Source organism: Carcharodon carcharias, chromosome 14 (genome assembly GCF_017639515.1).
Source record: "Carcharodon carcharias isolate sCarCar2 chromosome 14, sCarCar2.pri, whole genome shotgun sequence".
NCBI classification, from domain to species: domain Eukaryota; kingdom Metazoa; phylum Chordata; class Chondrichthyes; order Lamniformes; family Lamnidae; genus Carcharodon; species Carcharodon carcharias.
Window position 1 is genome coordinate 76,636,225 of NC_054480.1, and position 17,729 is coordinate 76,653,953.

General features: G+C 39.2%; 2 protein-coding genes across 5 annotated transcripts in view; one reads left to right on the forward strand and one right to left on the reverse strand.

The window, feature by feature from the left end:
* The window catches only part of rtf2 (replication termination factor 2), a 171,458-nt gene that overhangs the window by 44,437 nt on the left and 109,292 nt on the right, over positions 1-17,729 (forward strand). Inside the window, exon 5 of the mRNA XM_041204081.1 lies at positions 286-364. Coding sequence (XP_041060015.1) covers positions 286-364 — 79 coding nt within the window. The remainder of the gene's footprint in view (positions 1-285; positions 365-17,729) is intronic.
* gcnt7 (glucosaminyl (N-acetyl) transferase family member 7) overlaps positions 10,021-17,729 on the reverse strand; it is a 38,653-nt gene continuing 30,944 nt past the window's right edge. For all 4 annotated transcript variants that reach the window (XM_041204076.1, XM_041204079.1, XM_041204077.1 and 1 more), the window contains 2 exons: positions 11,855-11,950; positions 10,021-11,226 (listed from right to left, as the gene is read on the reverse strand). In XM_041204076.1, coding sequence (XP_041060010.1) covers positions 11,030-11,226; positions 11,855-11,950 — 293 coding nt within the window. In that variant the 3' untranslated portion in view covers positions 10,021-11,029. The remainder of the gene's footprint in view (positions 11,227-11,854; positions 11,951-17,729) is intronic.

Genomic DNA, 17,729 nt, shown 5'->3' on the forward strand with positions numbered 1-17,729 from the left:
ATTCCCCCTCTCCCCTCCCGTGCTGTCTTCCCCTCCCACCATGTGTCTCCCTGTACACCCCTGTGTTGTCTTCCTGCCAACACCCCTCCCCCATGCGCCCCTTCCATCTCCCCCATGCGCCCCTTCCATCTCCCCCATGCGCCCCTTCCATCTCCCCCATGCGCCCCTTCCATCTCCCCCATGCCATCTCCCTCTTTACCTCTGCATTTAGAATCTAGGTCAAGTTAAACAAGGTCTGAGGTTGGTTCACTGCTGTCATTAGTAATCTCACTGATTTCTTTACAGATTTTGCTACCTCCGTGCCTGTGGCTGTGTTTTCTCAGAGCGTGCTATGAAAGAGATAAAGACTGAAGTTTGCCACAAGGTAGGAAATTGGAAAGCTGTGTCCAATAAACTTTAAGTCTTGCTGAATGTTTACAATAAGGCTATAAATGTGTCTGGCTGGAGAAAACAATTGTGTTCATTTCTGCCTCTTTGAGAACTTCCTTTTGCCTCAAGTTAAATATTCAGATATTGGACTGGTTGCCTCCTCTCACCAACCCCTATCTTTCCTCTTTCCTCACTATATCTAGCTCTCCAATATAAAATTAGGTTTTCTCCACAACGATTTGCATTTGCATATTGCTGCTGCTTCAGCCTCCTTACTTACACTTATTTCTATCTCCACAATATTATTTTTGAAAACCGGCAATTGTAACCTCGTCAATTATAGCAAATGCAGACTGGTTGGAGATGTTGTAAATCCAGAACGTCGGTGGTTTGACTGCTAATCATCTGTGAGGGTAGGAGACTTTTCCAGCAGTAAGCAGATGTTTTAAATGTAGTCTTTGATTTCTGGATAACTAACGAGAATGAAATTGCATTCAGGCTCCACTTGACTTGTATCCAGCGTGTAACTGAATATTTTTCAACTGCATTGTCTGTTTTGTACTGAATTGTTCACAAAGCCATTGATGCCCAGCGTTTGGGAGTGCATGCCACTCCTTTTGTATGGTTTTGTAGGAGCAGTGGTCCCAGAATGGCGCTCGTGCTAGTTTGGAGTTGTGTCCCACTGTTTGCAATACAAATACTGTGGGGTACACAAAGTGACCTATCATAGAGACCCCAATTGCAGTGTCTATGGTGGCTATAAAATTGATCCTTTTTTAAAGTTTGTGCAATCAAAGTTTCCTTGTAAGAGGGTGATTTGACCTTTTTAAAAAAAATGGGAAAGCACTTTGCAAAAAGGACTTGCCCTGCATTTTGATTTCCTTTTAATCTAACAAAAATTGTGTAGATGGGAGCAGAAAGTTACAAAGCGATATAGACAGTTTACATGAGAGGGCAAAACTGATGGAGTTCCAATGTGGGGAAGTGTGAGATTATCCATTTTGGATCTAAGAAAAGCAAATCAGAATATTTGTTAATGTTGAGAAACTAGAAGCTATGGAGAAGGAAAGAGATCTACAGGCCATAAACTCAAACTACTAAAAACCAGTGTACAGTTGCAAAAACTGATCAAGAAGGCTAACACAATGTTGGCTTTGATCATATGGGCTGGATCACAGAGCAACCAGCTATGTGTCAGTTTTACAGGGCCTTGGTTAGACTGTATTGTAATTCTGCATTCAGTTATAGGCACTGCACATTAGGAAGGTTGCATTGGCCTTGGAGAGGCTTTGCAGCACAGATTAACAAGACTGATACCAGGTTTTGAAGGGGTAAATTATGAGAATAGGTTTTTAAACTTAGTTGTATTCCTTTGAGTTTAGAAAGTTGATGGGTGATCTACTTGAAGTGTTTAAATTGAGAAAGGAATTTGATACCGTAATTGCAGAGTAACTGTTTCTTCTGGTGGGGAATCCAGAACAAGATGGCGTAATTTTAAAGTTAGAGCTCAGCCATTTAGGAGTGAAATTGGGAAGCACTTCTACACACAAATAGTAGTGGAAATCTGGAATGCTCTCCCCACCAAGGCTATGGGTGCTGGATCATTTCAAATTTTGAAGACTGATATTGTTAGAATGCTTTGCCTTTAAGGGTAGATAAATGGATTTGAGGTGCAGATTAGCGATGATCTAATTGAATGATGGAATAACCCCTTGGAGCTGCATGGCCAACTCTAGCTCTTATGTTCAGTTCAATGATATTTCTTTAGCTGAAATCTTTAACTTTTCATTGAAGAATCTTGGGTATTCATTAGTTTCTGTGACCATTTTTCTTGATGAATTATCACTTTTGTTTTTAAGAAGTGGAATTAGTTGCAGTGAAGCCTTTCTCCTTCCATTTGTTAAGCTTTTATCTATTTACCTGTTTTTGATGTTTTTAAAGTTGATTTCAAAGTCAAGGCTTGATATGATCAGTTAATGCACTAATTATATTACAGCACTGTCTCCAGAAGCATCCTTACAATTTTAATCATTTTGAAAAGGGAAGGGACTGCAAGTGGGCCTATGTCTCAGCCAACCTAATGGGCCAGCAGTATGTTAGTTTTGAATGAGGGAGGCCCTCCTGAGTAATTTGAGGTAGAAAATTAAAACAGAAGTATGTTGCATAAGTTTTGAAATGTTTTTATTTACAAGAATCACATTCGGGGACTGAAAACATTTCAGTGCTGTTTTCCTTTGTTGCTGTATTAATATTATAATGAATTGATCAGATTGTTGGCCTTGAATGTTTTGATTGCGAAAATCCACTATCCTGACCTTTGCATTGTATTTTATGGTCATTATTGGACTACATTTTAAATGTTTCAGTACCATCTGTGACACTGGTGTGTGTGGATTTATATTTGGTATGTACTGATGCAGTAATGACAGTCCCTGTGACTACCATTTTCCATGTTTATGCAGTAACATTCTGCTGCTCATTTTGAATTTATAAAGCAGCTTGCATGTCCTCAGGACCAGTAATTATTCCTTGACATGTAGCTACTGGTTTATGTAAGCAAAATATGGCAGCCAATTTGTTCACAACAAGGTTGCACATTAGTAATATGAACGCAATTAATCTGTTTTGATAAAGTTATTTGAGGGGCAACTTATGGCTGGATACTGGGGGAATGCCCTCACTCTTCTGTTAATGGTATGTAAATAATTGTATTACTAAGATTAAGGATAAACAGGTAGAGGCATTGATTAATTAAGTATCTTGAGTAAATACAAAGAGAGACTTATGGGACACTGGGTTTGGTTAAGGAGTTGGCAGACATTTGTAATGTTACACCCTGTAAATAAATCTGATAGTAAATGAAAATCTGATTTCCTATTTCACCATCTGGCTTCAGAATGAATTACTGTGGTAGCAGAGGATGGTTGCTTAAAGATGAAGATTGAAAACTAAGATTTTTTTTTCAGATAGAAGATGGTAATCTGAGTTACTTTTGTGAAGAATGGCTGAAAGCAAGTATCAGAGTATGATTACCCACTGATGTTCTCTGAATCTGAACTTTATGACCAGCAGAAAGCTAAGTGCACATGTGGACACGTGTTATATAATCCTTACTGAAAAGAAAACAGAAGTATGGCCTTGGCATTGTCGCTTCCTAACAAAAGTAAAATCAGAAGAAAGCATTTTGTGAGCTGGATGCCCACAGTTGGATACTGATGATGGGTTGGACCCTCTATTAAGCTTCTGGATGAAATTTACAAAAAAGATGATCTATTAGATGCCTACAGGTCATGGCCAGACTTTGATAGATTTTGAAAGGCATGTGGTAGTAGTCCAGAAAGACACAGAAGTGCAAATAGAGGCTATAATTTGACTAGATTATGCAATAGAACAAAAATTATTGAACAAATAAAGGAGACTAATAGAAGTATAAGTCCTTAGAGGGGATGTTTTGCTGGCTGCCAACAAATTAGAAGATAAATTAGTAAGAGAGGCAAAAGAAAAAGAGTTGATTAGTTGGAAGGAGTTTGGTGTTTACTGTTGAAGTGCCAGAAAGGAGACTGCCAGCCTTATTCATAGATGGATATGTATGGAAAAAATTCCCCGAGTGGGACTTATGAGGCTATAGAGAGACTAGTGCCTTAGGATTTCGAAGCGATCCTTAGAGGTCAAGATGTTACAGTGGACTCCTCTACAATGGGAAAAGTAACCTTGGAAATTTTCTGAGCTCTATTGGCCACATATTTTTGGGAATGTAGGTTAATTAATGTAAAAGCTACATTTTTCAGGAAGAAAAAAATTAGGGAAAAATGTTTTTGAAATCGCCCAAAGATGCAAGTGATGTAGAAGGGAAGCTGTGGAATTGAAACAAATAAGGTATTTCTCGGTTAGGTCTGTCTTGCTGAAAGTAGGCTGTACCCAACTGAAAGCAGATTCAGCAATATTCTATTGGTACCACAAAGGAAGCTCTCACAAGAACTAGAAGCGGGAGTAGACCATTCAGACCCTTGAGCTACCCCGCCATTTGATAAGATCATAGCTGATCTGATGGTGGCCTCAACTTCACTTTCCCTGCCTGCCCTCCCCACAAGCCTTGATTCCATTGTCAATCAAAAATCTATCTATCTCAGCCTTGAATATATTCAATGACTCAACCTTCACTGCTCTCTGGAACATAATTCATAACCCTTTGAGAGAAAAAAAACTTCTCCTCATTTCAGTCTTAAATTGGAGACCTTCATTTTTAAACTGGGTCACCTAATTCTAGACACTCAACATCCACCCTGTGAAGTGCCCTCAGGATCTTATCTTTCAATGAGATCGCCTCTCATTCTTCTAAACTCCAGTGGATATAGGCCCAACCTGTTCAACCTTTCCTCATAAGATAACCCCTTCATCCTAGGAATCGGTCAAGCGAACTTTTTATGAACAGCTTCTAAAGCAATTATATCATTTTTTAAGTGAGGAGACCAAAACTATACACAGTACTCCAGATATGATCTCACTAAGACCCTGTACAGCTGTAGCAACAGTTCCCTATTTTTATATTCGATTCCCCTTGCAATAAATGCCGACGTTTTCACTTGCCTTCCTAATCACCTGCTGTACCTGCATACTAACTTTTTGTGATTCACGTACCAGGACACTCAGGTCCCTCTACTATAGAGTTCTGTAGTCTCTCTCTATTTAAATAATATACTGCTTTTTTACTCTTCCTGCCAAAGTGGACAAGTTTATTTTTTTCCACATTATGCTCCATCTGCCAAATTTTTGGCTGCTGTACATTCAGTCCCTTCTTCCAAGTCATTAATATGGATGGTAAATATTTGAGACCCAGCACTGATCCCTGTGGCATTTCACTAGTAATAGCTTGTCAACCCGAAAATGACCTAGTTATTCATACTCACTGCTTCCTTTTAGCTAACCAATCTTCTGTCTATACAAATATGTTGCTGTGTACACAAGCTCTTATTTTGTGAAGTAACCTTTAATGTGGTACCTTATTGAATGCTTTTTGGAAATCCAAGTACACAAATTGGTCAAACATGATTTCCCATTCACAAAAACCATGTTGACTATGCCTAATTGCATTATGATTTTTCTAAATGTCCTGCTATTACCTCCTTAACAATGGATTCTAGTATTTTCCCTTTGATCAGCTAACTGGCCTATAGTTTCCTGCTTTCTGTCTCCCTCCTTTCTTGAATTTGTGATTTAACAACCTGCCTTTCCAGCATATAGAGAATTTTGGAAGATCACAAACAATGCACCTACTATCTCTGCAGTCACTTCTTTTAAGACCCTAGGATGCAGGCCATTGGGCCCAGGGGACTTGTCAGACTTAATTCTAATAGTTTTACTAGTACCTTTTGGGAGAGACAACGTCATAGTGGTATTGTCACTGGACTAGTAATCCAGAGACCAGGATAATGCTCTGGGGACCCAGGCTCGAATCCTGCCACGACAGATGGTGGAATTTGAGTTCAATAAAAACCTGGAATTAAAAGTCTAACGATGACCATGAAACCATTGTTGATTGTTGTAAAAACCCATCTGGTTCACAGAAGGAAATCTGCTGTCCTTACCTGGTTTGGCCTACATGTGACTCCAGACCCACAGCAATGTTGTTGACTCTGAAGTGCTCTCTGAACAAGGGCAATTCGGGATGGGCAATAACTGCTTGCCTAGCCAACGACACCAACACCCAGTGAATAAAAAAAACCCTTTTCCCCAGTGATTGTGATTGTTTTGAGCCACTCCCTCCCTTTTGCCTCTTGATTTTCAAGTATTCTTGGGATGTTTTTGTGTCTTCCACAGTGAAGATAAACACAAAACACCTGTTCAGCAGTTCCGTCACTTCATTGTTTCCCATTGTTAATTACCCAGTCTCACCCTCTTGGGGATAAGTGATCACTTTAGCTACTCTTTTCCTTTTTAAACACTCCTAGGAGATTTTACGATATGTTTTTATATTTCTAGCTGGCTTTCTCTCATGCTCCAAATTCTCCATCATTTTATTGGCCTTTCTTTGCAGCTTTCTAAAATTTGTTCAAACTTACCACTAAGCTTTGCAGTTTTGTGCACTTTTTTGTTAAATTTGACACTGTCCTTAACTTTCTTAGTTTGCCATGGATGATGTATCCCTCTCCTAGAGTCTTCCTTTCTTTCTTTCTTTCAATCATCTTTATGATCCATCCAGTGATTTTCTCTGGGGAGGTTCGGTGAAATTTGAGCAATTTGATATAAATACGATTAAAGGGGAATTTAAGATGGAAGTCAGACTTTGGGGCCTTTACATATGTAGGCTACATATGTTTACATATGTAGGCTAAATTAAGCAGAATAGGCCTGGAGTAACCTTGAACCTTATCTAGACAGTGTTGCTCGTCACAGAAAGACGATCTTATATCTAAAGAAAAAGACGGTTAAGAAGCTTCGTTGGACAGTCGAACTGGCTATGCGCTCGGACAAGACCAGGTGCCAGTTTTGATGTATTCGAACTAAGTGCTATGATGAAACATGCTGCAATTGCGAATATTTTAAGGGCAAACCAAACAAAAAAATTGGAAAACTGCGTACTCAAGTTTCTAGCCTTGGTCAACCTTAACCCAAAGGACATGGAGTTGGTCTTTTTTAGTGATGTCTTCCGGAGGGGTATTCGAATACAGCTGCTTTTATAATAGGATGGGAATGAAAATGGAAAATGTTGTTCCTTGGCCTTGGTAAGAAAATAAAAAGGGTGGTTAAAAGCACTTAGCTGTGAAAACACTGGTTTTTGTAGAAGCAATTGAGATGTGATTTTACTTATCAAGTATTTTAGGGGAAATTCTATATAAGGGGCGTTCTGCGAATAGTTTCCCATTGAACATTATATGGATAATCATTCTCTGTGGGATAATGTACATTCAGCAAAAAGCTGTGACTGAAAAATGGCCAAGGATTGACCTTGTTAGTGTAAGAGGATGCTAGAAAGAATAAAAGTCTCCAAAATAAAATTGGTCGATGCAACTCCAGCATTGGATTGTTTTGCAAAATGGGTTGGTTGCACAAAGAGACTGTTGGACGTCCTAGAAGAGGAGTGTCTTGTATTACAGTATATAGAATATGGATAATATTTTCTTTTCTCATTTTCTTTTCTTTTTGATTTATTTTGAAATATTGTTTGTCTGTTGTAAAGTTTTGAATTAAAAAAGGGCATCTGCTAATGGTAATAAGGTTAAGGACATTTTTTAATATTAAGGTTAAGGGCATACAGTCGGAGGTCATTGATACTTTGAGTACTTTGAGTACTCAAGTACTTTGAGTACAGATAAAGAGAGACTTGTGGGACACTGGGTGTTGGTTAGGGGGTGACAGACATTTATAATGTTGCAATCTGTAAATAAATCTAGGCTTCACCATCTGGCTTCAGAATGGATCAACATCTTCCTCCAAAAATTCAGCATACCCTTGACACAGCACTGACTGTTAGTCTAGATTTTCTGCTCAAATTCTGTATTGAACCTTGAATTTACAGCCTTCCAATGTAGAGATCAGAGGGCTACCAATGAAGTAAGCTGGCACCAGACGTGGAATTACGGAATTCTGGAATCCCTGTTTAGAGGGTTACGGATAGAAGAGAGATAGTGGGATAACTTTTCCCCATTCTCCTCATCTCTTGGTTGTCCGCAACAAGATGTGTGGCTTAGAAGGAGTGCCTTGAACCTTTTGAGTGTTGCAACTTTTAGTAATAGATACAAAGCAGACTTTCGGCTAAGTTTAAATCAGAAGAAAAGAAAGTGTTTATTCATATGACATTGTGAAACGTAAAAGCAATACTCCCTCATGCGCATACACACACACACACACACACACACACACAGATGGATTCGAGAACGAAACATGCAACTAGATAATTAACAGAATAACAAGAAGCAAATCACGTCGTTAAATAAATAGTCCTTTAAGATGCACATGTTACAGGCCTGAATGGGTTCTCTCCTGTTCTTTGGAAATGAGTGGAAGTTGGAAGTGTTTGGCTTTCCACATGAGCTTACGGCAGAGTTTCTGTAGAAGTGAAAACAGATTAGTGTCATTCCCACTCCTCACCCACCCCCGCCCACACTGCCTGGGTTGACTGGTTGTTAGGCAGGGTTCTGTCCTTCTGGTTGAAGGAATGGTGCATCTTGTCCCGATGCTTTCCAAACTGATCACTTTCTCCCTGGTTGTTGGAATAATATCATGTGACCACATTATCAATTCTTCTATTGTCCACATGAATGATTCGAAGCTAGGAGCCATTCCAACAGAATTGGGGTTTAATGGTGGCTATTCGCACCTGCTTGTGATAAACTGGTTACTCTGCACCTCTCTTGGATCGAACTTGCACACATTGTGTCTGGGTGCTATTGATTTTGATTTTTGGTAAATACACAGACAATGAGGCTGTAAATTACAAGTGGATGAAAGCAAAATACTGCGGATGCTGGAAATCTAGAACAAAAACAAAAATACCTGGAAAAACTCAGCAGATGCCGTCAGACCTGCTGACTTACACAAGTGGCTTCATCTCCAGTTTGCCCATCCCAGGGAGGGCACCCCATCCACCATCATTTACACTAAGAATTTTCTGGAGACCTGAGGCACTTCTTTGTGCTGAAGTTATAAAAGTCACCTGTGTCTCAGCTGGCATCTTTGCAGCATTGTTCACTATTTTAAGTCAATTTCAAAAAGTCCACATCAACTGAAGTCTGTGTCTTGAAAGTTGGGAATATGACATCCTTACTAGTCATGACAATAGCCTATTTTATTGTACAGTAATTTATCTTTTTTGACCTTACCTATTCAGCACATGCATTTAACAAAATTGTGGATTTAATATTAGTAATGTAATTAAGTTTAATTGTACAAATTTTAAATTTGATAATTTTATTAAATGAATATATGTACATAAATATTAAGACATGATAAAATATAATACTAAGATCCATGAAAATTGAAATTGTACTATGCTTGTGTGTTTGAACCATTTTAAATGAAAATGCAGAAACTTTGCCTTTCCAGGGTAATTTGAGGTAGATGGGCACTTTTCCGATTTTTTGATGGAATAAGTCCTAACCTCCTATCTTGTGCTTATTTTCAATACGTAGATGATCTGTTCCTGATCTTTGAATCTGCAGCCGCATGTAAGGATTTCCTTACACACCTTAATATGCTCCATCCCGCACCCAAATTAACTTTGAAATGGGGCATTCTAACTTGCTACTGTTCCTTAACATGCTTTTTTTTTGGAAAAATATACTTTATTGATAAAATATCTGGAAGAACATACCAAACCATTTCAAAATCACCATCACAAAGGTACAATCAGGTTCAACTTTTACAACATGTATCATGATGTGCATTAATACAATAAATGAATATTACAATCATATGCAGACATTCATTTTGAGCTGTACAGCCCGAGGGGCTCTAAACAGTTCCCAGTCCCTCAGTGCACTGGCAGAAAGGTCTTAGACAGCAACCCTTCCCCATTGCACCTTTGTGGTGGCTGCCCCGAGCTTTAGTGCGTCCCTCAGCACGTAGTCCTGGACTTTGGAATGTGCCAGTCTGCAACACTCGGTCGGGGACAACTCTTGCACTGGAAGACCAACAAGTCTCGTGCAGACCAAAGAACATCTTTCACCGAGTTGATGATCCTCCAGCTGCAGTTGATGTTTGTCTCGGTGTGTGTCCCTGGGAACAGCCTGTAGAGCACAGAGTCCTGTGTCACAGAACTGCTCGGGATGAACCTCGACAGAAACCACTCCATCCTGTTCCTTAACATGCTAATTGAGAAATGCGCTAAAGTTTTTTTCACTACTATCCAACACAAGTTTACCTTCCCTGGTCAATATATGTGTTGGGATTCCTGTAGCTCCACACACTGTAAGATTGGCCTTATCAGCAATCTTGTAAATGGGCCTTAGCATTTGCTCACCTTTCAAGCTTGAGGCAGAAATAGAGCACATCAAAGCTATTCTGCAGAATATTGGTTATCTTGATCTGATCATTGTTTGCTATGTATTGCTCAAACTTACAAATAGACCAAAAGCTGTCATTTTTGGACTTGAAAAATGCCCAGTCCATCTAAAATTACTTTGGAAATGCAAACTATCTCCAAAATTTGAACAACATGTTAAGCAAGCTAAAAGCAAAATATTGCAGATGCTGGAAACCTGAAACAAAAACAAAAAATGCTGGAAAAACTCAGCAGGTCTGACAGCTTCAGTGGAGAGAAAAACAGAGTTAACGTTTTGAGTCCATATGACTTTTTCAGAGCTAAATGTTAAGCAAGCTGTTTCACGCTGTCGCTATACAGTGGCTACGCAAGTGATATTTTCCATTAACAAAATTACAGTAATGGTCCCAAGCAGAATGCACTTTATATAGATCTATGTATTTTATATGGATCAATAAGGAATTAATAGTTCATTCACTGTGTTATATATTTGCATTAATCTTCATGATACCCATGAACAAAAACAGCTACTTCCCAAAATGATTTACACCTAAAAGCTTTGTGGTGGACGTGTAGAGAATATGTTCTAGAATGTCCCTGAGAGTAACTTCCAATTATAGTATTTGCTTTTGAAGCGACTTTCCTTCTTGTTTGAATCTTCATCTTCATAACAAAATGCTCTTAGTCCTCAAGGAACCAGTGCGGCTGTATAGTTGCTGAGGTTTGATCAAGTACGCGATTCCTGTACCAGTGCTCCATACACTTAACAGTCAGAGGGGATGTTGACATTTCGAATTTATTGGCAAACATATCTGGCTGTGCAATGATCCATTTTAGATCTCTGAGTCCATACACACAGATATCGTGGACATAATGTCCTGAAAAATAAAGACATCCTTTAATAAAGTGCTGATCCTCAGTACGCTACAACAAAGCTGATAATCTGAGACTGGCAACTCAATTGTTTAAACACATGTAGTACCTTATTTCTATCTGCAATTCTCCTGCATAGGAGAGAGCCTTGCACAATGTGAACTTGCACTTGCATACAGAGTTCCTTTCCCAAAAGTTAAAATTTAACTGTTTTAAGGAATGTCCACACAAAAACAGCATGTAAATTTATAATCCCAGTTCAATGCTGTACAGGAATTATATTCCTTGCAGTATTAAGCTATGCAATGAAGGACAGCTTGCTTCAGAGAATCTTGTACTGTCTTACTTTGGATTGGACCACGACTCCAGAACTGTTAAATTACAATTCAGTGAAGATGCTTAGGAGCATATGAGTTAGGAGCAGGAGTAGGCAAGTCAACCCCTTGAGACTGCTCTGCCATTCAATAAGATCATGGATGATCTGATTGTAACCTCCCGCCTACTCCCGATAACCTTCTACATCCTTGTTTATCAAGAATCTATCTACTTCAGGGGAGGTAGAGACATGTGCGCACATAAACACCTTAAGAGGCTTTGACAATAAAATAGAGTTAAGCATTCTCTGCTTCTTACCATAACATTCATCAAGTGATGGTCCTGCAATAGGTGCCCATTTTACTGCCCGTATATTGCCTTCCCATGAAACATTTGGAGTTGTACCAGGTGCATCTGGAGAGAAATGAATAACGGGATTTTCTTAAACAGTATATACCCCAAAATGCCCTTAAAAATTTCTTTACTTAAACAACATGGAAAGAACATTTTTCCCTACATTGTGGGGTGGTGGTATGAATTATATAAATTAAGGTTAAGTGCCCACAGATGGGGTACTGTCAGTAGATAATTACTAGATATGTGCATATATAAAGAGACACTTATTGACACTGGTGTTGTTGTTGTAGAGTTAGGAACATTTGTAATGTCAATTTTGTGAATACATCTTAAACTGTGTGAAAATTGACTTCTGGTTTCCTTCACCAACTGGCTATGAGATATGTAATATGAAAGCAAAGGATGGTTGTCTAAAGGTAAAGGTTAGAAGCTAAGATTTATTTTAAGACAGAAGATTACATTCAGAGTAGCTTTTGTAAAGAATGGCTGAAAACAAGTGTAAATTATCAGGGTATGATTACCTAATGTTCTCAGAGTCTGAATCTTATGACCAGTGGAAGAATGAAGTAAATATGTGGGCCTGGTTTACATCTCTACCAAAGAGGAAACAAGATATGGCCTTGGCATTGTCGGTTCCTAACAAAAGTAAAATCAGAAGCCAAGTATTTTTGGTTGGATATGGATGAAGGTTTGGCTCTTCCATTAGGTTTCATAGATGAAATTTACTAAAAAGATGATTTATTGAAAGCCTACCTGACATGGTCAGGTTTTGGTAGATTTCAAAGGACGGACAGTCATTCCATTGAGAATATTTCATAGACTTTAACGTACTGTATAAAGGATTGCAGAAATTTATTTGGCGATTCCTTGTTCATTGCTTGCATTTAAATTATTGGATTGTGCTAAGGTATCAAACACGAACAGGCTTCTGGTCTTAACTGGCGTTTGGTTCTTGGAAAGAGACTAACTCTTGGAGCAGATGGCTGGGGCCTTGGAAAAATTCCTGAGAAAGCATTCCTTTCCAGCAGCCTTGATGGCACGAGTGGGACATTCCGCAGTGTCACTAAGGATGGAGGAGCCAATGATTGTGGCATTTCAAGATGGTCCAGATACTGGTTGCAGCTGCCAGCACAAAGGAAGAGCTAAAGACGGAGGCAATGAGGATGAAAGTACTTTTGGCAGAATTGGATACCTCAGTAGATGACAGGATTGGAGCAGCAATAGTATGTGAATGAACCCCTGGAATGCATGGGGAACAATTAACAGATACTTCACGTGTGACTCAAAAATATCATTATGCGATGAACTGCCCAAAGCAGAACAGCAGAGTTCTCGAAGTGACATATGGCACAGGCAGTTCAGAGGCTGAAGACGACAATGATCAGCCTGAAGGAATTGTACTACTCACAAGAAGCTTTAGTCTGGTGATGAGTTTATTAGTCACAGATTCATTTAACTGTGCAGTGTTGAATAGTGGTTGCACCTTGGCAGTGTGTGTGTGGAACAGATTGGCTAAAATGTTATCTAGATTCACTCAGTGGTGAGGATGGCATAAGGTCAGGAAGTATGAAAGTTCTAATTGTTCTAGGTTTTTGCATGACAACACATCGAGGCCACTAAAAAGTTTGGCGATGCTACGCAAAACAGCAGCAGTAGGCCACCTTATTAGTACTAATGTGGTCTCCAGTGAGATACCTTTGCTGTTAAGTAAGCCTTCCATGAAAAAGGCACAAATGGAACTGAACCTGGAATATGCTAAATCAATTGTTTTTGGAAGGTCAGTGGACCTGCAGTTTTCCCAATCGGGGTGTAATTGTATCCCTTTAATGAAACCTTCTGTTTCTAATCAAAATATTAGAAAAGTGTTAAAAGTGTCAGGTGATATTGTCTTAAAGCTGCATCGACAATTTGCTCACCCTTGTCAAAGACTAAAAATGCTGTTAAAGGATGTGGGTGCGGTTAATGAGGAGTATACAAGGCTTATCGAAATTAGTGCAAAATTTGAACTATGTAAAAGGTATCGGCACAAACGGCATGTCCTATTGTCAGCCTTCCATTGGCACATGATTTTAGTGAGAGAGTTGCTGTAGCTCTAAAGGTATGGGACAAAAACTGAAATATTTACATTTTACACTTTATAGACATGGTAACCAGATTTAGTCTTTCAACAATAATGCATAGCAAGGACGAAAGGTAATTGTAGGTAAAGTCCAAGAGAAATGGACAGGGACTGGACTTGGAGCACTGACTTTCTGACTGATGATGGAGGGGAATTTGCTAATGACAACTTTAGAGATGTATGAAAATATGAACATTGTGGTTATGAAAGTCCTTTCAGCAGTGGAACCTGTGAAAGGAATCACATGGTGGTAGATGACATGCTGCATAAAATCTTAGCAAAGCAACCAAACTTCAAGTTGATGACTGCACTGGCATGGGCAGTTCTTGTTAAGAACTCAGTTCAGGTGGTTGGAGGGTATAGTCCTCATCAAATGGTCTATGCGAGGAATCCCAAATTACCTTCTGTGCTGGGCCATAGAGGGAACTATGATTCGTTCCATTATTTCTGCACATTTTGAATGCTATACATGCAGGAAAAAAGGCTTTCATCACAGCTGAGATCTCGAAGAAACTTTAGAGAGCTCCAATGCATTGCATAAGACAGTCTGAGATCATCTTTGATTCTGGGGATATTGTGTATTACAAAAGAGGGAGCCATAAGGAATGGAAAGGTCCTGGTAAGGGAATTGATGGTAAGGCAGTGGTTATCCAACATGTTAATCAAACTATTAAGGTTCATTCCTCACAGTAAATCAGGATTGATTACAAACCCTCAATCTGAGCAGCTAATAGAAAGTGATGAGGCATCCTGTACCTCACATATTCATGTGTTTAGAAATAGATCAGTGTTGAGTGGTTGTAGGCTGAGTGATCATGTCAGACAGGTTAGTTCTATCACATCCAAAGGCCATTTGCCTAAAGTGGGCACTTGGATGACATATGTTCCAGAAGAGTCCATTGAATGGAGTGATACAACTAGCGTGGGTGACGCAGGAAAAGCTACTGGCAAGTTTAACTATTGGTTAAATGTTCAAGATGATGGCCAAGAGTTGAGGTCTGTGGAATGGCAGAAAGGGGTAAAAGAATAGAAAGTAAGAAAGCACAGTTCGAGTTCTAATAGTGAGCCTTTGAGTGACTCTGTTAGAAGACAATCACGTATTGGAGAGTCTTCAATTTTGTAAAAGAGGATTTTACAGTATTTGTCCCAAGAAACATTGAAGTGCAAGTAGATGCTGAAGCTTGAATAGATTACACAATGCAATGAGGGTTCCAGACAGTCTTGAGATGGTCAAGAAGGTAAAAGGCCATGGGATCCAGGGCATTTTGGAAAATTGGATCCAAAATTGCCTTAGTGGCAGGAGGCAGAGGGTGATGGTCAATGGTTGTTTTTGTGACTGGAAGCCTGTGTCCAGTGGCATGCTACAGGGTTTGGTGCTGAGTCCCTTGCTGTTTGTAGTGTACATTAATGATCTAGACATGAATATAGGAGGTATGATCAGTAAGTTAACAGATGACACAAAATTGATGGTGTAAATAGCGAGGAGGAAAACCTTAGACTGCAAGGCGATATAGACTGACTGGTAAGATGGGCAGAGCAGCGGCAAATGGAAGTTAACCCTGAAAGGTGTTTGGTGATGTATTTTGGGAGGACTAACAAGGCAAGGGAGTACACGATGAATGGTAGGACTTTAGGAAGTACAGAGGACCAGAGGGACCTTGGTGTACATGTCCATAGATCCTTGAAGGCAGCAGGACAGGTAGATAAGGTGGTTAAGAAGGCATATGGGATACTTGCCTTTATTAGTCGAGGCACTGAATACAAGAGCAGGGAGGCTATGATGGAGCTAGTTAGTTAAGCCACATCTGGAGTAGTGTGTGCAGTTCTAGGGTTCTGTGTGCAGATCTGTGATTGCACTAGAGAGGGTGTAGAGGAGATTCACCAGGATGTTGCCTGGGCTGGAACGTTTCAGCTATGAAGAGAGACTATGTAGGCTGGGATTGTTTTCCTTAGAGCGGAGAAGGGGGGACCTGATTGAGATGTACAAAATTATGAGGGGCATAGATAGGGTAGGTAGGAAGAAACTTTTCCCCTTAGTGGAGGGGTCAGTAACCAGAGGGCATAGGTTTAAGGTAAGGGGCAGAAGGTTTAGAGGCGATTTGAGGAAAATCTTTTTCACCCAGGGAGTTATCTGGAACTCACTACCTGAAAGGGTGGTAGAGGCAGGAACCCTCACGACATTTAAGAACTATTTAGATGAACACTTGAAATGCCATAGCGTACAAGGCTCTCTTATGTGATGGTCCAGTGGAATTTGAGAAATGTGTTATTAATTGGATTAAAGTGGAATTTAAGATTGGAAGTCAGGCTTCAGGGGCTTTTAAATATATTGGTTTAGACATTAAGCAGAATATGTCTGGAATAACTTTGAATCAGCAACCCTATTTAAAGAGTGTTACTCCTATCCTGGTTAATCGTGCTAGGTATCAAAGAAAGATTATGTCACACCTAATGGAGAAACCGAGCAGTTGCAAAGCTTGGTTGGTCAGTTGAATCGGTTATGCACTTGGATAAGATGCTAGTTTTGATGTATTGGGACTAAGTACTACGATGTAGCATCCTAAAGTTGATGATGTTTTAAGGGAAAATAAACATTTTTAAAATTAAATATGGAAAAATATGTACTCAGTTTCCAGCCTTGGGGGACCCAAAAGACATGAAATTACTCTTTTTTTAGAGGCACTAATCATGCCAGTCATCCAGATGGATATTTGAGTATTGCTACGTTTATGATATTTTTGGTAAGTGAAAATTGGAAATGCTGTCCTTTGGCCTGAGAAGCTAAGAAAATAAAATGGGTTGTTAAAGGTACTTTAGCAGCAAAAACACTGCTTTTTGTGGAAGCAGTGGATGTGGAATTCTATATGTCAAATATGTTAGAGGAAATTGAAAAGGGTGCACTGAAAACAGTTTGCCTGTTGAATGTTACCTAAATAATTGTTCTTGTAGGATAATGTTCACTCAACAAAAAGTGTGTGAGAAAAGATTAAAGACTGACCCTGCTAGAATGAAATAAATGTTAGAAAAAAAAGGAAGCCTCCAAGATCAAATGGATTGATGCAAGTCATCAATTATCTAATTGTTTCACGAAAAGCGAGGGTTTATACCAAAAGATTATTGGGCGTCCGAGAAGTGGGGCATTTTCTAATGAGATGCTTTATAGAAAACAATGAAAATTATTTTATTCCTCTTTGATTTATTTTGAAATATTGTTTTTGAGTATTATTTAGTTTTATTTAGAGAAAGAAAAAAGGGAACCTGTTAACTGTATAAATTTAAATGTTTATAGATAGGGGCACTCATTGGATAATTACTTGCCCACATATAATGAGACAATTGTTGACACTGCTGAAGGATACTTGTGGTGTTTGAAGCTATACATCTGAAATGTCTCACTTTGTGAATAAATCTAAAACTGAGTAAAAAGTGACTACTGGTCTCCTCTTCCAACTGGCTGAAAAATATGTAATGGAGTGGGGAAGTGATGGCGAGTAAATAGACAAAATGTAGATAAAAACGGACACAGTGGCTATATAAGGTGGCCAGATTTACCCAAAAACTCGAACTTTTTTCAAAGATGCAAGAATTCAAAAAAATGTGTCTAAAAAGTCACTGGAGGATAGCTAAAATGAAAACAGAGAGAGTAGACAGCAGCAGTCAGTAGAATCAAAATGAAGATTAAATATGGATTGGAAAGGGCCATTGAACCCATCAAAT